Below are 25241 nucleotides of genomic sequence, written 5' to 3'. Positions count from 1 at the left end.
TAAATGCAGGAATGGGCCCTGCAGCTGTGGGCCTGAGTGGGTAACACCAGCAGCTCCTCACAGCACCACATTTCTGTCGGCCTCACCAGGCCTCAAAAGCACAAGACTGGCCTGATTGTAGCTGAGGCATTAGTGTTAGTGTCATCCTCTCGGCACAATGAGAAGATAATTATGATGTAGTTTTTTCGAAATGGTCTTCCCTCAAGGATATTCCTAGAAAAAAATAGTCTAACGGATGAAATTACCAAAAAAAAAAAAAAATAGTTTAAAGTTTGAACGAGGAGAGGAATAAAGACCCCTTTACTATATCAAGTTGCAAGGCCTTTCTAACTGCAACGTTCCTCTGTTTTTGTTCACTGGCTCAGATTTTTTTCACATTGGCTTTCCTGGAACTCAAACAATGAAAACATCTGGATTCCATTTTTTGGACTAATAGGTGGAATAAGTAGGCTGAAACGACAAAAAACTGATTAGGGGAGAAAAGGGACTTCTACCCAATGTGATTCAGAGATGCATGTGCCTACGAGAACACTTTGAAGGAATTAATAAGCCAATGGTAAGCATTTGCCAGTCAAGGATTAGCCAAATAGCCTGGCCAGCATGGCTCAGTGGTTGAGCATCAATCCATGAATCAGGAAGTCACAGTTCGATTCCAGGTTAGGGCACATGCCTAGATTGCAAGTTCGATCCCCAGTGTGGGGCATACAGGAGGCAGCCAATCAATGATTCTCTCTCATCATTGATGTTTCTATCTCTCCCTCTCCCTTCCTCTCTGAAATCAATAAAAATATATTTTAAAAAAAGATTATCCAAATATAACCAAAGATTTAACCAAAACTAGTGATAGCCTTCATCCTTGGACTGAGGATATGTTTGCTCAGCAGTATATGACTACCCTATCTATGAGAACCTGAGATGAAAGCAGATTCAATTTAGAAAGTATATACCTGGAGGAGCCACTAGAGATTTCCCTGCCTTTCACATGAACTTGTGCCAGTATTTAGAAATCTCTCATGGCAGGGAAGTCACAACTCCCCCAACTGCCCTTCTCCTTCTGCCACTGACAAAGTACGGTGCCCTTCTCCGATCTCCCTTCAGAGAAGAACTTGCTGATCGTCTGCAAAAATCCAGGTAGTTGACTATCCAGCTGTTAGGACTTTCTGGTCTGCCCCAGCCCCTCCTCCATAGAAAGCCCTCGCCGTGATTGAGTGTGGTGTTGGGGCTAGGTAGGGCCTGGCCCATCTGCTCAGTGCGGGGCTGATTCATGGGACAGGAGGAACTGCCAGACCTGAACTGTGGTCTGAGGCTCAGCCTGCTCAATCCTGCCTCCATCCCCGTTTCTTACGGAAGCGCTACCACCAATAATGCTTTTCTCCTCACTTCATCCCAGCATCTGCTTTCTGGAGCTTCCAACAGACACAGCCTATTTTCTAGTTTCCACTTAGAAAAACATCTTCTCAGATTCTATATAAAAACTCAGAGACTTCTGATAGAAATAGAATTACTCAAAACATGTAGAAAAATGATTTAATGAAGAGATGCTTTTCCGCCTTTATGCATTTGTTTTTAATATTCTAAACAGAATCGGATTCACTTTTCCCTCTCCCTGGACATTTTTCTGAGGGACTCAACATTTAAACTGCTCATGTTTCTATGTCCACCAGCCAGAGTGGTCCACGGGCAGGAGGGAGTTCTTCACTGTGTATGTCCACCAGTAGATAAAGTGGCATATGCTCCTGGAAATTTATGAAAAATGCTTTTTTTTCCCTAGTGATTCTTTTTTTTTACTGAATGGTAGAGTTTGCACCATACAGAAGTAAGAAAGCAAAGTCAAGGACTCACATTGCATGGGTGCTTTTATTTTTTATTTATTTATATTTTTTTATTGATTTCAGAGAGGAAGGGAGAGGGATTGAGAGAGAGAAACATCAATGATGAGAGAGAATCACTGATCAGCTGTCTCCTGCATGCACCACACTGGGGATCGAGCCTGCAAAACCTGGGCATGTGCCCAGACCGAATCAAACCGTGACCTCCTGGTTCATAGGTCGACGCTCACCTACTGAGCCACACCGGCTGAGCACAGAGGTGCTTTTATATGTAGAAACTAACATTAAGTGGAATTGGGCTTTAGAACTACTGAGTATTGTAGTGGTTATGGCCATTCCTACAAATTCTTATAAGGACGTTCATTAAAAAGAGAGCCAAAGAATATTTCTGAATCTAAAGCAACTGGTAATGGAAATAAGGGCTCATATAATAATTGGCTTAATGAGTGAGAGGGACACAACAAATTAAAGTGTTTGACACCAAAAACAGTGATGGGACCATTTCAAACTGAAGACAATAGCAGTGCTGATGGTGAATTGATGTGTCATTTCACTGTTGTTGGTTTTTAATTGTTGTTTTAATTTAAAAGAATACACAACTTAGGACTATAAACAACATCTAATCATAGGTAAGGAGGAAAACTAGGTAAGGCCAAGTGATAGTATCAAAACAACAAAGGACTCAATACCTGATGCTTGTGCGAACTGGGTCTAGCTAGCTTAGATCTCTAACTAGGAAGAGAAAAAAAATGTTTGTTACCTTGACTTTGGCAGTACATCCTGAAAGTCGAAAAATTCCTTCAGATTCCAAACCCGACTCCTCAACCTTCTCAAAAAACTAGAAAACAATGATACATCACAAAAATAAATACCTCCAATATGATTGCAAACATCTGAAATAACACCGTTGATGACAACAAGTGATAAATTACCAAGCATGCATATGTGCCTGGTAGTTGAATGCCTTGTTTAAGTTTTCACAACCACCCTATGAGGTCAACGTTAGCCTCTGATTTGCAAATGAGGAAATGGAGACTTAGAGCTGTTATATCATTTTCCCAAGATTAACCATCAAAGTAATGGCACTGACACTCTCAACTTGTGCTCTTCACCACTAAAATATGCTGCCACTTCACTATTTTAAGGTCTGATTACTACACCTCTTTCTGCAGATTGGCCAGTAAAAAAATATTCTAAATTCACTATCATTAGTTACAACCACTCTGGCTAAGGAAGTATAGGAACTCTAGAAATACAACCAAAGGGTTATAGCTCTCATGATCTCTCATGGTGATGGTGTTAAAATCATTATCATCATCATAACTACTAACATTGATAGTGTACCTTTTGTGTATTAGATGCCATTCTTAGTACTTTACATCTATCAACTCATTTAAATCCTCACAATAATGCTGAGGAAGGTACTATTAGAATCCTCATTCTATGGCTGAGGAGACTGAGGCATGGTAAGGATAAATACTTGCCCAACTTCACACAAGAGTCTCTTGCTATTTTTCCTTCAAGACATAATGCCTGGAACTAATGCAGGTATGGAGAGAAATATCTTAGAGTCACCATGGACCTTGGCCTTGGATATATACTGAGCTCCTTTTCCCGTCTACTTCTTGCTTGCTTGTGTTTGTGGCTAATTACCCTACCCTACTATTACCTCAGTTGCTTCATCAGTAGGAGGGACATGATAACACCAACCTCCTCTGGCTGCTCAGTGCTGAGGAGATGTGACAGGATGTGGAAGGCACTGGCACAGCCCCGTGCAGGAGAGACACCCTACAGATGGCCCCCATGCACACTGGCATGTTGCTGGCCTCCTCTGCCATCCCCCTTGCTCCCACTGGAAGCTAACTAATCACCTAGTTTGGGGAGTAGTTCAACTTTAGTTAGTGGTAACAAAATTTAGAAAGATAGTGAAGAGATGGAGAATTATTACTGTGAAAAATGTAAACATATGTTTCCTCAGTCAATATTTTCACATATTTAAAACCTCAATTTAAAATTCAATAAGACTTATGTTTAGGGCTTGGAATTTTAATTATGCCACTGGATGTCACTTTTAAATAAATGCATACTTAGGTAAACTGGTATAAATTGTTGGGTATAAAAAAAACATGACTTAAAAGCAAATGTGCCATTCATCAATGATAGGGAGATAGCATATGATAGTTCAAATCATATCACTTTAAAACTTCCCAAATCAAAATTCCTCTTTGTCTAACTGTATCATATTTTCCCAGTCACACCTAAAAAATTACCATAACAAGCTGATTTTTATATTTATTAAGCTTTGTTGGAAAATTCACCTAAATGATTACAAATACACATTTTGAAATGCCCAACCTATGATATAGCTCAGCAAATATTTATATGATTAATAAATAGATTGCTGATAATTAAGTCATCTTTTATCTCAGACAGAATAATCAAATATACAAAAATAAATACATACATACACACAAATAATATTTTTTAAAATATTGGATAAACCAGATATAACCAAAGGAAGCCATGTGACAGAGCATTTGTATCCACCACCTGATGCTTTATGGTCAACAGGCTCCAGAAGTTCCCCGCAAGGCAAACTGGTCCAAGTACTTGTGGGATGGCAGGGGCCTCATGGAAGAAAGCTGAAAATGGCCTGGGCCTGAGTCCTAACAGGGCTTAGCTTTAGTGTCCTTAACTCTAAAGGGAAATCCATTAACAGGTTTACAAATAGCAAATTGCAAGCACGAGGTTCTATTAATCTCCCGTTCATTTATATTCCACTCACTTTTTGTAACACAAGGGGCACTTTCACTCCAGGGTCCTTCTTTCGGTCACTCTCCAGTAGGACTGTAAGTGGAACTCCAAAAATCCCGTTGTCTTCATTGGAAAATAGTTGAGAAAGAAAAAAGAATCAGAAAAAAACCCACTATCTTATTCCAAAGTGTCAAAGCGTTAAAATCAGAAGAAACCAGTCCTCTTAATTACCTCTTCCTTTTACTTTCTCTGTTTTGTTTCTCTTCAGTGGAATTCCAAAGGCATCAAAAAAGGCCGTCAATTCAATCAGAGAGAGGTGGCGGATTTTCTTCATGTCTTCTGAAGACAGATCTCCTGCTTCAGTTAAGCCAAATCTGGTTTTCTGAACAATAAGTTTCTAAAATATATATAAGGATATTTGTTTTTTATTGCAAAGAAAAATTACTATGCTTTCACTCAAATGCACTTGGACATTCTAAATATGTATGCTATTTGCAAAACAAAACAAAAATCTCTGAGGAGCATGTTGCATTAAGAATGTAATTGTCAGAACATCTGCAGGTTACTACTATGCTAAATGTGAAGCAAAACAGTGGTCTGAGAATACTATAACATCGTCATCCCAACTGTAAAAACTGCTTTCTTCTAAGGACGCCCCTATATGGACAATAGCAAACATCCCAGGCATCGCATGAAATCTATACACCATGGGCACATGTGAGACAGGCATACAGCCACATCATCTAGGTACTCCCTGGAGAGCTTTCAATGTATTTTTTATTATGAACTATCAGTCCTTAAATCAGGCATCATCTGTTCTCTTCTGCATAGTTTAAAATACTGTAATTTCCAAATTGAAACTGATCGCACATGCTGATGAAACAGTAGTTATTTTACCTTCAAAATAAAATTTAGGTGATTCCAAGTAGTCTTAGAAGAGAAAAATGCAGAGTAAGTGCCAAATAATCCTACTATCACTTTGAAGACAATAATATTGTTATATTCTCTATTTCCATACTAGAAAGCAAAATATACTAAAACAACAAAAAACCCTTCAACAATCCAGAAATATTGTATAGACTATAAGAAAACCTTTAAAAAGCAAAAGATTGTTCTTATTAATATACTAGAGGTCCGGTGAACAAAATTCGTGCATGGGGGGTGGTGTCCCTCAGCCCAGCCTGCACCCTCTCCAATCTGGGACCCTTCGAGGGATTTCCGACTGCCCGTTTAGGCCTGATCCAGTCGGACATCTCTCTCACAATCCAGGACTGCTGGCTCCCAATTGCTTGCCTGCCTGCCTTCCTGATTGCTCCTAACCGCTTATGCCTGACAGCCTGATCACCCCCTAACCACTCCCCTGCCAGCCTGATTGATGCCTAACTGCTCCCTTGCCAGCCTATTTGCCCCTAACTGCCCTCCCCTACAGGCCTGGTCCCCCCAACTGCTCTCCCCTGCAGGCCTGGGTCCCCCCCCAACTGCCCTTCCCTGCAGGCCTGGTCACCCCCAACTTCTCTTCCTTGCAGGCCTGGTCCCTCCCAACTGCCCTCCCCTGCTGGCCTGATCGCCCCCAACTGTCCTCCCTTGCAGGCCTGGTCCCTCCCAACTGCCCTCTCCTGCTGGCCTAATTGCCCACAACTGCCCTCCCTTGCAGGCCTGGTCCCTCCCAACTGCCCTCCCCTGCTGGCCATCTTGTGTCCACATGGGGGCAGGATCTTTGATCATATGGGGGCAGCCATCTTGTGTTTGGAGTGATGGTCAATCTGCATATTACTCTTTTATTAGATAGGATAGAGGCCTGGTGCACGGGTGGGGACAAGCTGGTTTGCCCTGAAGGGTTTCCCGGATCAGGGTGGGGGTTCCCTTGGGGCGTGGGGCAGCCTGGGCGAGGGGCCTGTGGTGGTTTGCAGGCCAGCCATGACCCCTGGCAACCCAAGCGGAGGCCCTGGTATCTGGGATTTATTTATCTTCTATAATTGAAACTTTGTAGTCTTGAGCGGAGGCCAGGGCAGGGAGGAAAGCTTGGCTTCCTCCATTGCTGGGGAAACCTAAGCCTCCTGCTCTCTCCAGCTCCATGGCTACTGCCATTTTTGTTGGGATTTATTTATCTTCTATAATTGAAACTCTGTAGCCTTGAGCGGAGGCCAGGGCGGGTGGAAAGCTTGGCTTCCTCCATCACCAGGGGCAACCCAAGCCTCCTGCTCTCTCCAGCTCTGTGGCTGCTGCCATTTCTGTTGGGATTTATTTATCTTCTATAATTAAAACTTTGTAGCCTTGAGTAGAGTCCAGGGCCAGCCAGGGTGTGCGGGAAGCTTGGCTTCCTCCATTGCTGGGGAAACCCAAGCCTCCTGCTCGCTCTGTGGCCGCAGCCATCTTGGTTGGGTTAATTTGCATACTCACTCCTGATTGGCTGGTGGACATGGCTTGTGGGTGTAGTGGAGGAACGGTCAATTTGCATATTACTCTTTTATTAGATAGGATAATAATAAAATATAAGTATTAAGTAATAAATATGTAATTAACATGTAAATATATAAATATATAAGTATATATATAAAGTATATAACAAATACTTGGCTCTCAGAAAACCTAGCATTGGGGGAAAAAAGTTAAAGTAGAAAAATACTATAGTTATTTAAATTACAAAGCTTTAGGTACACAATCTTCATAGGGGTTCCTTAAATTAGAGCTTCCTTGGGGTTTTAAATCCACCCAATTCATTCATTCATTCATACAATCAACAATTATTCATTGGAACTCCAACTATTTAAAAGTTAAACAACAAAATGTAAGATGTGTTTTGGGGTATAACTTGTCCTATTAAATGTTTAGTTATTTTATCTTCTTTCTGAGACCAAGACCCCATATAACAAGACATAACAACAGCAATATAGACAAGAACCACAATCATTTATTGAGCAATTACTGCATGTTAAACCCTATGCAAAGTTCCTCATGGGAGGGAGGCTGTCCTGTACCCTGAGTGTGCAAAACTTCAGGAGGAGACACACACTTGGATGAGAGGACTGGGGGCAAGCGTCCTCCCTTGGGCAGCTCTCTCTGAAGATTCTGAGGGACTTCCCATGAAACCAGAGTCCCACTGGACTCCCTCTCTTGCTCTAGAATGCCCCTGTGCCCTTCAACATAGAGGCTGCTTAGAGACCAAGAGGGTTTTTGGAGTTTAATACTCATAGGTTCAAATCCTGTTTCTGCCATCTACTAGCTATGGGCTACTTAGCTTCTTTGGGCCTCAGTTTCCTCAGCTGAAAAATGGGACAAATCACAGGGAAGATTACAGCTGAATACCGAGTGCGGTGTCAAGCCCATAGAAGGCACTCAGCGAGTCTTACAGTTCTTGCCCTGCCCTCTTCTTCCTCTCCATCATGGGGTGTTTGTCTGGGAAAGATCCAGGCCTCCTGGGGCAGACCACCTGTTTCTAGATGACTCATTTCTTTATCTCTGAAACTACCTGAGCCCTGCTCACCATGCTGCCTGCCCTGGTCAGCACAGAAATTCAGGGCTCCACATCATGAACTCTTCTCAAATGCATTTATTGAATAGCAAGCAGATCAATGTAACATAGTTCCTGTATTGGGCTATCAGGATAGAATATCCTAGATATAATGAGGCTTTCAGGATAATGAAGTATGGAGCACTTCTTGTTCATCCATAATAAAATTATAAATTCTTGACTTTGTTTTTTGATTAATTTTTAGTGTCTGTCCTATAAGCTTTCATTTCTTATTGTTATGACGATGACTTTCTGCAATGCTCCCGTGTGATATGTGGTTCTAGAGGCACAAGTAGGTATACGAGTACTGTTAGAATCTGCATTAACCTGTAAGTAAGGACACAAAGTGCATGAAAGCACACAGCCAGGTGGAAAGCCTATTTCATCTCTACAACAGTCTTCAAGTACACATATTCTCACAACTCTTCCTCATCCCAGGGCTGCCAGCAACAGCCAGGCAGGTTTCACTGCACAGCAAGTAACGCCCTGAGTTTATGCAAAACTGATGCCTGGCCTCTCCCTATATCTATGCACACGCAAAGAAATTTTAAAAATTTTTAGTTTGTGCCATGTAGAAGTCACAGGCATCTGTGATAAAAGCTTTTACTTACAGTAAAAACATAGTCTTCTTTCTTAAAATCTGACTTCTTAAATTTACTTCTTTTTGGAGCCTCTGTAACCATTTCTGAGTAAGATACTTCAAAGGACAGCTCTTCAGCTTCAGGTGGAATGTTCTTTACCCGATAATCATCATCTAAGAAAAAATGATATAGAATATTTAATATGCCACTTAATCAATCAATACCACTTACTTTAAAATAAGCACAAACTATTTACAAGTTAATCCATAAGCCTGTTAGAATGTTTACGTCCAGGGAAAGGTGTCAGACCCAGAACAGAGTATCATCAGACTTCCATATAAATAAATGTCTACAATCATTATCTAAACAAATTTTCTATTAAAGTGATGTTTTCAATTTTGGATGTTTGTCTCATGAAAGGCCTTGAGGATACTAGAGGAAGTCCAAACATGGCATATTTCTATATATTATTATGACATTAAAATTAAGTCCATCTAGACCTACTGTTGCTGCTATTGGGGAAGCATCGTTAGAGTGGCCTACTTCCGGCTTGTTTGCAACTGTTAAGCAGATCCAGATTACTTGTGAAAGAGGCCCCAAAACAAAGACACTACCCAAGCGAGTGGTTTCTAAATGATATGGTGGTAGCAAAGGAAGAAAAGATTCTGCTCTCAGTTTGGCTTTATTAATTTTGTCTGGTGGGACTGAACAGGGTGTTTGGAGGTGGAAGGAGTGCATGCTGGAGTAATAGAATCAATATGGGGAGAATTAACACCTACATTTCCCTTTTAGAAATTCACTGCTAACTGTATGGAGCACCAGCACAAAAATAAGAAGACATAGCTTAAGTTCAGCAGGAGGCTGTGTCACTCACCGCTCACGGAATTCTGAACTGACTGTCCAGGGCCTGCTGATCCATTGGAATGAACTGGTATATCTGGAATAGTCTCAAGGATAGACTGTGAAACAAGGAAGATGAACACAAAACATTTACCATCAATACAGTCTACCCTACATTTCAATCTGATTTATGTTCTGTAGTATATGAGAATTAAAAGACATTATTGAGCCTGCATCTAATTTCCTTTGTTTCTTCATTCTGTTCAGATCTGTACAGCTCACACAGTAACTCAAAAGAGAACTAGGTCAAGTTTAAAATAAGTGCATCTTCTTAGCTCTTAAATATTTATTGCTCATATCTTTCCTAACACAAAGATATTACATTGCTTAATGTCGCAGAGCTTGACAAATATAGTATTTTTGAAATTGATTTCAGAGAGAGGAAAGGAGCGAGAAAGAGAAACATTGATATAATAGATAAACATCGATCAGTTGTCTCCCACTCATACCCGACACCAGGATATTGAACCTGCAACCTATGTGCCCTGACTGGGAATTGAAACCAGTCACCTTTTTTGTGTACAGGATGATGCTCCAACCAACTGAGCCACACTGGCCAGGACACAGTATTTGTTATTCTTTTGTTGTTGTTATTAACCCTCACCAGAAGATATTTTTCCATTGATTTTTAGAGAGAGTGGAAGGGAGGGAGGAAGGGAAGGGGGATAGAGGGAGGGTGGGAGAGAGAGAGAGAGAGAGAGGTAGAGAGAGAGAGAGAGAGAGAGAGAGAGAGAAACATTAATGTGAGAGAGACACATCGATTGGTTGCCTCCCACATGTGCCCCAACCAGGCCGGAGATAAAGCCTGCAACCCAGGTATGTGCCCTTCACCAGGAATTGAACTTGAGACCCTTTGGTACACTGGGCCAACAATAACCATTGAGCCACATTTGTTATTCTTGATGCACTTGGTCACACATTTTGTTCATAAACTCTAATCATGACATAGTTAGGCGTTACTAAAGGTGATGTTGGAGCCAGACTGCTTGAATTTTAACTCTGGCTTTACCACTTACTGTGTGACTTTAAGCAAGTTACTAGAACTCCCTAGTGCTTAGTCTCCTAATCTGTAAAATGGAGATGTTAGCAGAACATATTTCAAAGTGTTATTATGAATTGTAAATGACTTATCCTATATAAAATCACATGAAACAATATCTAGTAGATAGCACTATGTAAGAGTTAGCTAGTATTAATACATTAACATATTAATTCTTTCACTATAAAATACTACCAAATATTGAAAAACATTTGAAGCTCACAACCTATTTGTATCAAGATTAGCATAGCTCTGGTAACAATAACAAAACATTACACACACATACACATGAACACATACTAACCCCACATATTAGACTAGTGGTTAAAAATGCTAAAGTAGTAGCAAATCATATTCTATAGTATAATAAAAGAATAATATAACACATAAGTAGGATTTATTTAAGCAACAAAATTATAGTTCAACATCAGGAAAACCTATCACTGTAATTTCCTGAAGTAATTGCTTAAATAAGAAAAATAATACATTCATTTTAATAGATGAGGATCATTTTATAGAATTCAACCTCCATTCCTGATAAATAGCAAGAAACCTAGAATAAATATTCTAGTTAATGATGAAACAATAGAATATCACAAGAAAATAAAAACTTACCTAAAGATCTCCATAATTATTATTCAATGTTATAAGTGACTGTGGTCAGTCAGTCAGACAAGGAAAAGAAAAAATAAATTGGGTAAATAAAATTTTCAGTATTTCAGATGATATCTGCGCAAATTATAAAATCAAATTTCTTAGAAGTAAAAAAAAATTCAGAAAGGAAGCTGTAAGATATTTTTTGTAAAAGAACAAAATAATTTATTTCCTTATATATCTGCAAAAACAAACTAGAAGATTTCATAAAAACCCTACCATTTAAAATATGAAAGAAGACTATTACTAGTAAGTTCCTAGTAATTAAACAGTGAAAAAGTGTGTGAGAAAAAAATGTAAGATAGAAAATTATGAAGTTTTTTTGAGGAACAGATGATATAAATAAATGGAAAGATACAACCATTGTTTCTCAATAAGAAACAATATTTTAAGATGTGAATTCTTTTCCTGACATTAATCTTTAAATTCAATAAAATTCTCAGTGGAGTTCTAACAAGATTTCTTTTTTAATGGGGAGTATTAGTCTTATTCTAAGTTCATCTGAAAGAAAACATTTCTAAGAAGAGTAAAGAAAATTTTGATGCAGAATAATGAGAGTGAATTTAGATTAAAAACAAACAAACTATAAAGTCATAGTAATCAAAATAAACCCTGTATTTATAGATATTTCATGTATCATGAAGGTTCATTTCAGATGTGTAGAAAAAATGAGAGACTGAAAAAAAGATATTTGAGTACCAAACCAAAGTCAGTCACATTGGAGATTGGTGCCAAAGAGATTTCTTTTTTCCTGGAAATTTTATTTATGTCATTATCAGCATCAAATCAGTTTTCAGAAAACAAAATGAAAATAAAACAAAAATCTAAGTAATCTACCCCAGGAAGCTCTATGATTCCAATAAAAGATCTCTTTTACACTATCAAATTTTCAAGAATCCTATTTGCAGACAATAGTACTCAGTAAGGATTTTTAAAATAATGAATGAATGAAGCAACCAATGATATGGAGAAGCTAGCAGAAAAGAATAAAGAAATGAAAAAACATGACTAGCATCGGTCCTATTACAAATAAAATTGTGGTCATGGAACTGCCACGGAAAAGCCTTAAAAACAAGGCCTTTCCAACCAACTTTCTTAGTAACTCAATTGTGCAAACATCCCACTTCAATTTCTGCTTGGTGTGCGCCTGGAACCACGGGCAGTCCTTTGTTGGGGCTCATACAAAACGTCTGGGGCGGAAGAGTCAGCTAGGGAGGCAGACTATGCCAGGAGCTTTCCCATTAACTAGAAGGTGGGGGGAAGGATGGAGGGCTTTAAGCAAGACTTGCAGCTTTGGAAAGATGAATTTGAGGTGTATAAACAAACATCAGGAGATGACTTAAGGAGCTATTTCAGCAATATGGATAGATAATGATAAGTTTCTGTACTAAGGAAGTAGTTGTAGGAAAAGAGGGGAGTAGAAATACACTAGAATTACTTAAAATGATACAATCCACAGGTCTCGGTGATGGGCATGTAGAGGGGGAGAGGATAGGTGATGTTGAGACTAACATCTAGATCTTGGGCACCTGGGTATCACCAGCTGAGGCAGAAAATAAAGGATGGTAGGCAAGAACCTAAAGCAGGACTCCCCAGTCACAGGGGTACAGCACAACTGTATTAAGGCATAGTATAGGCAACTACTTACTTCTAGTACTTACCAGAGTTTGTGAATGGCTTACTTTGTTTTAATAAGTACAGCAGAATGGAGTTCATTTTATGAGACATACTCATTTGCATTCCAATGTGGTCTTAAATGGAAAGTAAGGGCTGAATTTACAGCCAGTTGTTCAGACAGTATGGGCCATTCCTAGTCTATCTATGCCAACACCTGTAGTGTCACTGACAACGTACTCATTAGACAAAAGTCACTCACATTATTGTATGTTTCTTATGTGATCACTGTACAACAAAACAAAAGAACTCCATAACCGAAGATCTAAAAACACAACAGAAAAGCTAATTTTCATGGGGATAATACAATTATCTCCCAGAACAATGGGATATACTGGGAGTGTGTCATGCATGTGAATGTCAACCATCCAGTATCTCAAAATGGTCAACAGAGGAGAAACTATTGTCCTGCGGGGACATCTGAATGTGCCCCCTCCGTCTGTCTGAAGTGCTGATCCTGTCCATCAACTTGCCATCAGAGAACCACTGCCTCCTCTAGCAGGAGCTCTCACTTCTTCTGGTCCATTGTATCACCCCCCACCAGAGCATCCGCACAGAGACACCAGTTAAGGGGGAGAGGGGGAATGATGATAATTTTAACAAAGAAAAGTACAGGTTCTGTTACTCAAGGCCAAGTGAGTGAGTGTGTATGGAGTGGAGGGTTTGCATGGGTGAGTCTTGAGAGCTAAGGTTGGAAAGGTAGGCAATAGTGGAAAAACTTCAATAAGGATAAGGAGTTTTAACTTATTCTGCAGTTAAAGGAACTTCTGTATTAAGATGGCAGAGTTAAGCTAGATCATGTGTGTGAATTCAGCTAAAAGGACCCAAGTTCATAAAATTCCTCCATGCTTGATAGATATAAAGAACACCCTTTGGTTTCTGGCTGTAGTTGTATTAATTTATTAAGTCCTCTTTTAAACTGAAATATATTCAGTCCTCAGTTTTGAGTCTCCTTCCTCCTAATTATTTCAAGGTTCCTGGATCTACTGGCAGCTGTGGTTTTCTTGCAATCTTATTTACAGTTTTCCTTATCTATTTTGAAGAAACTGCTTCTTTTTGCCTTGAACTGGCAATTTTGCCCTGACATGCAATTGTCTTGGCATGTGATGACTTACCACAGAGCCACTCCTGGGAAGTGCAAACTTCCCTTCTTCATCCTGGGACCCATCTGACAAGGTAGCACTGTTGAGAGAAGCAGCATCTGGCTAAAGGGAGAAATGAAAGTGCATTCTTATTCGGGCAAATATTTTCTAATGTGTTTGTGCATTCCACTGTGCACATAGTTGGATATGTGTGGCAATCTATGAAGTTACAACTGCCTGAGCCCAAACAATTGAATCAAGCCCTTCAGGGTTCATTATCGTAGCCACCTAAACACCCTGTGACACTGGCCTCTGTGGCAAACGCTTCCATTGCCTACCACAAGCTCTATTTTCCTTAGCAATATCTTGGTTTTGTTCCAGGGATTTGGGTATTAAACTACAGAACTTGATGACCAGGTTCTTTTGCAGCTAAGAGTGATCATGTGACAAGTGTGGCCAATGAGGTGAAAGGGTAATTTACCAAGAGTGCTTCCAGCAAAGCTATGGCTTTCCTGAACAAAAGAGCAAAGTCAGCTTGTGTATGCTCATGACAGCACATGGATGAAAGCCTGGGATTGCCAAGCATCTTGTATGAGTAAGGACAATGGCCACAGGGAAGAATGCCAGAAGGTCATCTGAGGTTGGTCCATGCTAAGGGGCATCATGTAGCTTCTCTGTCACACTTGGACCACATCCCTTTGTGTGAGGCAAAAAAACCTCTTCATTTTCTATTACATGTAGCCAAACACAATCTTAACTCATCTCATCTTATTTTTTTTAACAGACTCTAAAACAACCTTTTTCAGAGATTAAAATTCAGTAGCAATAACATCAAGTTATTTTTAATTTATAAAGCTGGACGAAGAAATTTTTGCTTCAGTGTACAATGGCTTTGCTGAAATTTAAAACCTGAATATTCTTTCCTATTACAAAGTTGGATATAATTTATACTTACGAAAACATATAGTTTTGTCTTTTTAAAAAACTGTCAGTCATCTTGCTTGACTGTATTTTCTAAATTTTCTATAGAAGGCATGCATTAATTTATAAAACGAACAAGACACTTTTTTTAAAGAAACACATAAAGCACAAGAATATAAGAAACTCAAAATCAAGATGGTGACTTCACAATCACTACATCCCCTCCCACTTCAAATCACTAAAAATGATAGAAAACTATATATCTATACTTAAATACTCACCCAAGGATATGTTTTCATTGATTTTAGAAAGAAAAGAAGGGAAAGGGATAGAGAAACATTGATGCGAGAGAGAAACATCAATTGGTTGCCTCTCACACACACTCTGACCTTGGATAAAACCTGCAATCTGGGTATGTGCCCTGACAGAGAATCTAACCTGCACCCTTTGGTACATGGGACGATGCTCCAACCAACCGAGCCACACTGGCCAGGGCGAAAACATATATTTTTTAAAGGAACATATATTTAACAGCACTTTAAACCAGTAAAGAATTCTGTAGGATATCAACTGATATTTGTAGATAAAAAGAAAATGGAAAAAAGAAAATGTTGGGCCAGCATGGCTCAGTGGTTGAGTGTCGACCTATGAACCAGGAAGTCACCAGTTCGATTCCTGGTCAGGGCACATGCCCAGGTTGCAGGCTTGATCCCCAGTAGGGGGGCATGCAGTAGGCAGCCTATCAGTGATTCTCTCTCATTATTGATGTTTCTCTCTCTCTCTCCCTCTCCCTTCCTACACTAATCAATCATAAACCAATAACTCTGCAGAGAAGTGTAGGGGCCTGGAGAACTGTAAATCCACCCCAAAGTGTGCTTCTATCTTATGCCTTGTAGAGGCATAAGATAGAAGCACACTTTCCACCCTATGTTTTCATGGATGATGTGTTTGGTGGATCATCTCACTTTCTTGCTATGACAGGATTCTGATACACAAGACTATGGGGGAGGGACTGGGAGCTGAACAGGAGAAAACAACCAGGACCCATAGTCTTGATCAGAAGCTCTCCCTGCACTGGAGGCAAATCCTAAAACCTGAGGATACTTGCTGCCACCTGAGGAGACATGTGCACGTCCCTGACCAGATGGTATCCACACTCAGGCAGACATTTCACTGTTTGCACCACTTACTGCCTCACATTCCAAAACCTAACATGTTCTCTACACAGATGTTTACATTAGGAAAATAACTAGAGAAAACTAAATATTTATATCTAGTTGATACTGAAATGCTGAAAAAAAATATTTATTTTTCTTTATGAGCTCACCCACAAGGACCAAAGTTTAGTTGAGAACATCCTCCACTTACAATACACATAAAAAAACCCCACCTAGTATTTGTTGTTAAAAAAAAGCAATACAATTTAGTTATTTTTTATTTATGCAATTAGTCCTTGTTGATTTTAAGAGCTATGATTGATGGGGCTGTGGGTATCTGTGTTTGCCAAAAATATGAATTACGTTGCATCTTTACCCAAGAGAAATGAAAATATACAAATCTTCATATTACATGAATATTCATGGAAGCATTACTCATAATAGCTCAAACCTTGAAACAACCCAAATGTCCATCAACAGGTAGTATATTTATGCAATGAAATATCATTAGTAATAATAATACCAAACTTCTAATACAAACAACAAATAGATTAATCTAAAAATTATTTTGAGTAAAAGAAGCCAGTACAAAAGTGCCTATAATATTTATAACTAGAGGCCCGATGCATGAAGATTTGTGCAAGAATGGGCCTTCCTTCTCCTGGCTGCCAGCACTGCCTTCACTCCGGCCGGGAGCCGCCTTTTTGCTCCGGCCCAGAGCCGCCTTTCTGCCTTCCCAGGCTGCCCAGAGGCCCGGAGCGGCTGAGACGTTATAGAACGCCTGCGTTGCCGCTATCTTTGTTGGGTTAATTTACATACTCACTCCTGATTGGCTGGTGATCATCACAAAGGTACGGTCAATTTGCACCTTACTCTTTTATTAGTATAGATTCCATTTATATGAAAGGTGAAACCAACTTAAGGTACCGTGTTTTCCGGCATATAAGACGACTTTTTAACCCAGGAAAATCTTCTATACGCCCAGTTGTCTTATACACCAGAAAATATAGTATTAGAAATCACAACCAGGCTCGCCTCTGCAGGAGTGGGAGGACAATAGACTGGAAAGGGTCTGAGGGAAATTTCTGGAGGATAGAAATTTTGGCTGATTGTGGTTGCTTGGGTGCAAACATTTGTTAAAACAACTTAATTATATACCTAAAGTGTATGCAGTTATTGTTTGTGAATTATACCTCATTAAAAGGACCACATCAGAATAATTTGATTCCTTAAAATAACTGAATTCTTATCTTCACAGTGATTTATGGATCACTGCTATGAGTTAAGAACCTATACCTACCTATACTACTGAGTACATCAGAGACAAAAAAAGTTGTTCTTGGGAAATAAGGATAATCTTGCTAAAATTTATAAAAAGTTTGAGACCAGCTAAAAATAATACAATAACAACCAAGAAAAAATTACTAATTTGAACATAAAGAAGAAATCTAGAACACAAAGCAAATAAACTAACATGATAAAAAATTGTGGGATATTGAATTCCAATTCAAGCAAAGTAACAACCATTTAATCTGTGTTCTAGAGGGGTGGGACATAGAAAATGTGGGAAAAATGAAGACATAACTGAAGACAATCCCCAAAAACTGAAGAGAGAAAACGGTTCTCAGATGGAAAGGAATCACTGATTTGTGACCAGAATGAATGAAATAAAGGGCAGATCCTTGTGAAACTTCAGAACTACAGATTTCTTATTTTTTAATGAAAATGAACTTCTAATTGTAGCTATAAGTCATGCAACTTAGTGATAAAATTATGTTGCTTTAATATCAGACATCATGACTATATTCTGCAATGATTTATAAATGAATAGCAAGAATAGGCAGTTTTTTTCATTTATAAGATTGAAAATACATTAGATTATCTCACAAGCACATATGACCTACACAGATATTTCATTCTCAGTCACAGAACACTGGAGATGCTCTGGTTTTCATTAAGCAGGAAGTGTATTTGGAGTCTATTCTGACAGTCATGGGCTGCTTTGTAGGTCTCTTGCTTTTATGCTCTAAGATTTCTAACAGCATTTTCAATACCATGGCATTCCCCAAAATAATATGAAAATATTCTATTCCCTGACGAAAGCCAACTTTTGCAAAATTAAATATAAAGGATGTTAATAAAATCATAAACATTTATATGAGACCTTAGAAACTTTTATTTTTCATCTTGCTTCTCTGTATGTTCTTTCTCCAAAAGTATATATATTGCATTAACAACAAAAACACATACCTATACTGAAGTGGGAACAATGCTAAGGAGGCACTATCAGAAAACTTAGGTGAGGATGGAGGACTAAGGGTGCACCACTCCCAATCACTCAAAATTAGAGTGGAAAGTAAAAAGTAAGTAATTTATTATATAACTGTACAGAAATTCTCAGACTCAGAACAGCATAAGACAATCTTGCTGGCAAGGAAAGAACAGATCCACAAAAAGCAAATAGACAAATAAACAACAAAGCTCAGAGTGAACATTTTAAAGGGCAGTAAGGGGCCCCAGGGTAATGGCCAGGATAACTTCCTGTAAAGTGTTTTCTGAACAGAGGGGCCAGGCTAACCTCCCAGCAGCCCCTTTATACTGAACAGCAGGCAGCAGCTATGTATGAACCCAAGAAAGACACTCTGAGTGAAGTAAGCTACCTGCCTTGGTAAGATGTCCAGTGCTGGGACCAAAGAAGACTTTCATTTAATCAGGTCTCTCTGAACCTCCACAAAAGACATGGATGGGAAAATAAAAGGAAAACATCAGCTTTGTCTAGGAGAGAAAATGAAGTCATTCACTGTTCTCCCTTTGGCACTAAAGATGTGTGTTTGTGTGTGTGTGTGTGTGTGTGTGTGTTGTGTGTGTGTGTGTGTGTGTGTGTGAGAGAGAGAGAGAGAGAGAGAGAGAGAGAGAGAGGGGTGTATATATGTGTATGTGTGTGTGCAGTGTGTGTCTGTGTGTACTAATGCATGTGCTGTTAAGCTCACTTCCATTCATGCACGGTTCTCATACTTGCTTGACTTATACAGGATCCAAAGTTTTTCCTCTTATTCAAAAAAGAGTTAATTGGGAAAATAGCTATACAATGACACGAAATCATATAGCAGTGACATACCCTAAGTCAGTGGTCGGCAAACTGCGGCTCGCAAGCCACATGTGGCTCTTTGGCCCCTTGAGTTTTTAGCAAAGGCCAGCTTAGGAGTACCCTAATTAAGTTAATAACAATGTACCTACCTATATAGTTTAAGTTTAAAAAATTTGGCTCTCAAAAGAAATTTCAATCATTGTACTGTTGATATTTGACTCTGTTGACTAATGAGTTTGCCGACCACTGCCCTAAGTCATTAATTAATCAACCCACTTCATTAATAAATATAAACTAATCACCAAAGATCACCAGTCATTGGAGAAAATCAACATTAAAAAGTCAGCCATGGAGAAAATTAATATCCTGAAAAGACATATAGTGATATAAACACTCTGGGAGAAAGAGATAATTGAGAGACAAGAAGGCAGCTTATAATGATTTAAAAATTTCAGAGGGATTTGAGAGGCTATTGTATCCATAAATCAGGAATTATCTATAACAATAAAGGGGAAATCAGTAAAAAAGGAAGAGTTCTTTTTAATTAACAAATAATTGAGTTTAAAAATTAATAGCAGTTAAATTATAACCACTCAGGGCAAATATTAGAATTAGGGATCTACAAAATGATGTAGACAAAATCTTTGTTGTTAGCATACAAAACAAACAGAAAAAAAAGACATGTAAAATGTAAAAGAAATCTTAGGAGATCTGAGTTTAATGCAAGCAATGAAATGAAAAATAGAGAAAATTAGAAAAATACAATAGAAAAATGATGGGAATAGAATGTTCAGAACTGAAAGGAACATTTTTCAGAAACAAAAAACTGAGTGCTGATAAGAATGAAAAAAAATATTTCATATCCTGATGACAGTCCAGGTCTCCAACAAAAATGATAAACCTAAAAAGCTTCCAGAAATATGAAAATGAAAGCAGGATATAAACACTAGAATAAGATTTAGAGAGGCATCAGACTTCTCAACAATAACATTATATGTAAAAGCAAATAGATTAATATTTACAAATATCTTAAAGAAACTGACTTAAGGCCTAGCATTTTGATACTCATCAAGTTAGTATTTAAGCTTTGTAGATATGAAATTTTAGTATCCAGAGATATTTCCTGCCAGATATGCTGAAAGGATAAAAGGTCCAATCTGGAGGAAATGGCAGCAGAGTAAGTGAATGCTGCACGGACATGCTCTCAGGAACAAACTGGAATTACAACTAAAATACAGAAAAACTTCCAGAATAATCAACAGAAGACTTGCAGGAGAGAACCCTGATACCCGAGGACCTAAAGTAGAAACCGCATAGATACAGCAACTGAAGTTCCAGAGAAATATCTCAGCTGTGGGGGGTTGCCACTGAGAACTCTGGGATGTAATCCCCAAGCTGGGCCCCCCAGCAGAGAGCACCACACCTGAGAAGGGTACCCCCATAACATCTGGCTATGAAAAGCAGCGGGGTTGCTGGCTGCCAGGGAATGACAAATGAAAATTCAGGTATCCTCTTAAAGAGCCAACACACAAAATTCGCTGTGGAGCTGCCTACCTTGTGCTCTGCAGAGGGAGGACAGAGTGGACTGGAGCTGTGTGAGTAGAAGCCAGGATTGGGCATTCGGGGGGTGGGGGGGGTTTAGAGCTCAGAAGGCAGACACTCCCAGTTTCCTGGGCGGAGTCATTCCCACATGCAGCAGAGGACATCTTTAGCACACAGACATTTGCCTTGCTTTGAGAGAAGACAGTTGACCACCCTATTGGAAAACACCTTGCCCTGAGGCCACTTAAGAGACTAAAAATAACAATTAGCCTCCAGGCAGAAGCAACTGCCCTACTCTGTTGAAAAAACTCTGGCCACACCTGAGGATGATTGCCTGGGGGGCAATTCAAGTGGAATGCTATAGACAGAGGTGGTCTCTGGAGACTTTGACTCTATGCCTGATTTAATGAGTCAGAAACAGCCTTTAACACTGTCCTGCACTAGAGATTGAGAGGCAAAGAGGATCTACCTAATACACAGTCACAAACTCAAAAACAGCCAAAATGAGGAGACAAAGAAACAACCCCCAAATGAAAGAACTAGAGTATTCTTCAGAAGAAGAGATAAATGAAGCAGAGATAAAAAATTTATCTGAAACAGTTCAGAGTGATGATGGTAAAGATGCTCAACATAATGAAAAAAGATATAGTAACAAAAGAACAGTCTGAGATAAAGAATGACATAACACAAATAAAGAATACATTGGAAGGAATACACAGCAGATTAGGGGAAGTGGAGGAACGAATCAGTAAATTAGAAGACAAGATTGAAAAAAATCATTCAATCAGAGAATCAAAAAGAAAAAAAAAACAATTAAAAAACAGGAGGACAGCTTAAGGGAGCTATGGGACAATGTGAAATGTAACAATATTCAAATAGCAGGTAGGCCAGAAGAGGCAGAAAGGGAGAAAAGGATAGAGAACGTGTTTGAAGAAATAATAGCAGAAAACTTCCCTAACATGGTAAAGGAAAAAGTCACACAAGTTCAGTAGGCACAGAGAACCCCAAGCAAGAAGAACCCAAACAGGCCTATGCGCAGACACATCATCATAATTAAGATGCCAAAAATTAAAGACAATGAGAGAATCTTAAAGGCAGCAAGAGAAAAGCAAACTGTTACATACAAAGGAGTTCCCATAAGGCTGACAACTGATTTCTCATCAGAAACTCTATAGGCCAGAAGGGAATGGCATGAAATACTCAAGGTAACAGAAAGCAAGGATCTGAAATCAAGATTACTTTAGCAAGGCTATCATTCAGAATAGATGGTGAAATAAAGAGCTTCCCAGACCAAAAAAAAAAAAAAAAGGCTAAAGGAGTACATCACCACCAAGCCAGCATTTACAAGAAATGCTAAAGAGACTGCTGTAATGAGAAGAAGAAACAGAGAGAGAAACCTAGCCATACAGAATTAAAATAGCAATAAATAAGGACCTATCAATAATAAACCTAAATGTAAATGGATTAAATGCTCCAATCAAAAGGCATAGGACAGCTGAATGGATACAAAACATGACCCAACTATATGCTGTCTACAAGAGACCCACCTTAGAACAAAAGACACATATAGGATGAGAGTGAAGAGATGGAAATTTTTTTTCTATGCAAATAGAAAAGAAAAAAAGCTGGAGTAGCAATACTCTTATTGGACAAAATAGACTTTAAAACTAAGGCCATCACAAGAGACAACAAAGATCACTACATAATACTAAAGGGATCGATCCAACAAGATGATATAACCCTGGTAAACAACATATATGTACCCAATATAGGAGCACCTAAATATATAAAAAAAACTTCTAGAAGGCTTTAATGGAGAGATGGACAACAATACAGTCATAGTAGGGGACTTTAACACCCCGCTTTACTGGTTAGATCTTCCAGACAAAAACTTAATAAGGAAACAGTGACTCTAAAGGACACACTGGATCAGATGGATTTAATTGGGCACAGAATATTTCACCCCAAAGCAGCAGAATACACATTCTTCTCAAGTGCACAGGATCATTTACAAAGATAGACCACATGTTAGGACAGAGATTTACTCCATACTTCTGTGCTCTTACTAGCTGTCTCTGGTTATTCCTGCTGCAATATCTGTAACTGCATTATCGTTCAATAAATTCTTATTTCGAAAAAAAAATAAAAGGTACAATCTGCTAAGAAGATGTAACATTTTGTAATATATGTGATTAGGCAAATTAATACTTTTACTATTCTCTGAAGTCATTCTGTGATGCTAGGTCTCCTCCTCCTCCTGTGAGAAAGACCAGTACAACTGAGCCTTTACAACAGGAGTTGGAACTGCCCGGTCACTTATATCTTCAAGGGTCAGTTGTACTTGCTTTCTCATTCTATAAACTTGTGAGCAGTTCAGGGTGTGGCTGGAGTGAAACTTAAGTGTTCTCTTCCATCTCAGGGAGAAGTTTGTTCATGTGTTTGGCACTACACTGGCCCCTTGATTAACCTTTAAAAGAAGGGGATAAGACCTTCAAGAAATTGAAATAAAAGTGATAAAATAAAAGTGATGAAAGAGAAAAGAAATAAAATAAATCCAGACTACGCATGAGAGTCTATGGCAAGGTGTCGGGGTGTCAGTGTGGCTTAAGGCCTAACATAAGGCCCACTGTTAAGTGTTGCCTTGACCACTGGAAAATTTGGGAAGGCCATAAGTGACCTAACCACAACTTCCCCTCCCATTCTGCTCCCCAAGATAAGGTACTCCAGCCAGACAAAGATCCTTATCCAGGGTACCAGACATAGTTCCTCATTATCCCTGAGTGGTGGGTTTCAGTTCCTTGCCAGCTGTGAAATTATACAAACAAGCCAATCACATCCTCTCATGGGAACCAGGCAGCACCCCACTCTTGTTACTGCTAAGCCTACCTCCTGCAGCCCTTCTTGTTCACTCTGCTCCAGGTGCACTCCACGTGTGGCTGTGTGTGGTGTGTGGTGGCCTCCTTCCCCAGGCTGTGAGAATAGGTGACTAATAAGATGCTGTCGATCTTATCTGTCCAGTGTCAGGTGTCATGTGTTCAACCACATCTATTAACCTATTATCAGGGCAGGAAACCCTCCCTTACCTATGAGGTGCAGAGGAGGCAATCAAAATGTAGGGAGAGTTAGTAAATGTAGGGGTAAAGTCTCACAGGAACCCATTATTTGGAAACACATTAGTGTCTACTCTGCTCCTCCTCTGGCGGAGGGGAGAGGCAGTGGCTGCTGTGAAGAAAAACCGGGCAGGCAGAGAAGAACAAATAACCCTGAGGCAAGTTCCTGGTTGGAAGTGAGGTATCCAGGACTTTTTGCACTGTGGGCACAACATGAAACCAGAGGACACCTTCTTCCAGCCCAACAGAAAACTGAAAAACCTCTGACTGAAAAGAGCACTCTTATGAGAAATACAATAAGAAAAAAAATTAGAGACAACTTCTACAAAAAAGGATTGTTCACAGCTGCAATTGCCCAGACTCCACCTCCAGACCTTGGCTTACTCTCAGTCACAGAAGGGCAGTCAGAACACAAACTGGCCACATGCAAACCCTACAGCAGACTTTCAGAAGGGACCAGGAGTAACCCATGAGTAAGTGCCCGATGCAAAATATGCAGAAGATGAAAATAAACTGTATAGAGACCAAGCATCATTCTCGTCATCTTCTTCATCAGATCAGAGGTGGTACAGGGATTATTCATAGAATAGTAAAGAATCCCCCTTCTTCTGCTAGGAAGGGAGAAAAGCAGAGCTAGCGAGAAGAAAACATATTGAAGTATAAGAGGAAAGTCTCCCACTGCAAATTTTCTGCAGCCCTGAGTCCAAGTGGAGAAAGATATCAGTAAACCCATGACCTCCTACTTTTCCTACTCGGGGTGCACCACTTCAATAAGAGGATCAGCTTCACACCAAGCGGTACAGATCATGGCATGGATTCATCTCACAAAAGTAAAGCCTTCTACTGAGATAGCTTTACTGACAGTTATAAACTCAGGTGAGCTCTCTTTGAAACTCTACTAAAACGAACAAGGAGTGCTCTAATGAAGTAGCTCCCGCCCTGTGACACAGTGACAACTATCTACCTCCTGTGCCAGACAGTGCACCTTGCACCTTTTCCCACTTAGTGCAATATGTTTAAGATGCTATCATGCTACTCCCGCCCCCCAAATATTTACATTTAGAAAATAACTGAAATGTCAAAATATGTCTTATGGTGAGAATTATCAATTAATATTGAAAGCTACATGGAGGGTAGCGTAAGATTTTCCATTATGCGCTCAGCAAAGAGAACAAAATTTTAGCTGATGATGTACCCTCCCATTTTGCCTTATGGTTGTGGCTGTAGCTGCAGCTGTGGCTGTTTCTGATGTTATAGGTGCAGGTAGGCCATATAGTTATTTGTGGTTTTAACTAGTTAATTATTCATTCCTGAGTTTAAGAGTCTTCTTTTTCTTGTTATAAGCAGGCATTTTTCTCAAGTGTTCCTGATTGCATTGAAATAATTACTGTTTTCTAAA

The 25241-nt window shown here is 39.3% G+C and overlaps 1 protein-coding gene across 4 annotated transcripts in view; it reads right to left on the bottom strand.

Moving 5' to 3' along the window:
* Positions 1-25241, bottom strand: part of ARHGAP28 (Rho GTPase activating protein 28) — a 143629-nt gene that overhangs the window by 29966 nt on the left and 88422 nt on the right. For 3 of the 4 annotated variants that reach the window (XM_079783397.1, XM_079783399.1, XM_079783400.1), the window contains 6 exons: positions 14058-14147; positions 9550-9634; positions 8706-8848; positions 4815-4980; positions 4615-4706; positions 2590-2667 (listed from right to left, as the gene is read on the bottom strand). In XM_079783397.1, coding sequence (XP_079639523.1) covers positions 2590-2667; positions 4615-4706; positions 4815-4980; positions 8706-8848; positions 9550-9634; positions 14058-14147 — 654 coding nt within the window. The remainder of the gene's footprint in view (positions 1-2589; positions 2668-4614; positions 4707-4814; positions 4981-8705; positions 8849-9549; positions 9635-14057; positions 14148-25241) is intronic. The other variant, XM_079783398.1, reaches the window with a different exon arrangement.

This window comes from Cnephaeus nilssonii (assembly GCF_951640355.1).
Source record: "Cnephaeus nilssonii genome assembly, chromosome: 11".
Taxonomy (NCBI): Eukaryota; Metazoa; Chordata; class Mammalia; order Chiroptera; family Vespertilionidae; genus Cnephaeus; species Cnephaeus nilssonii.
This window is presented reverse-complemented; position numbering and strand designations above follow the sequence as displayed.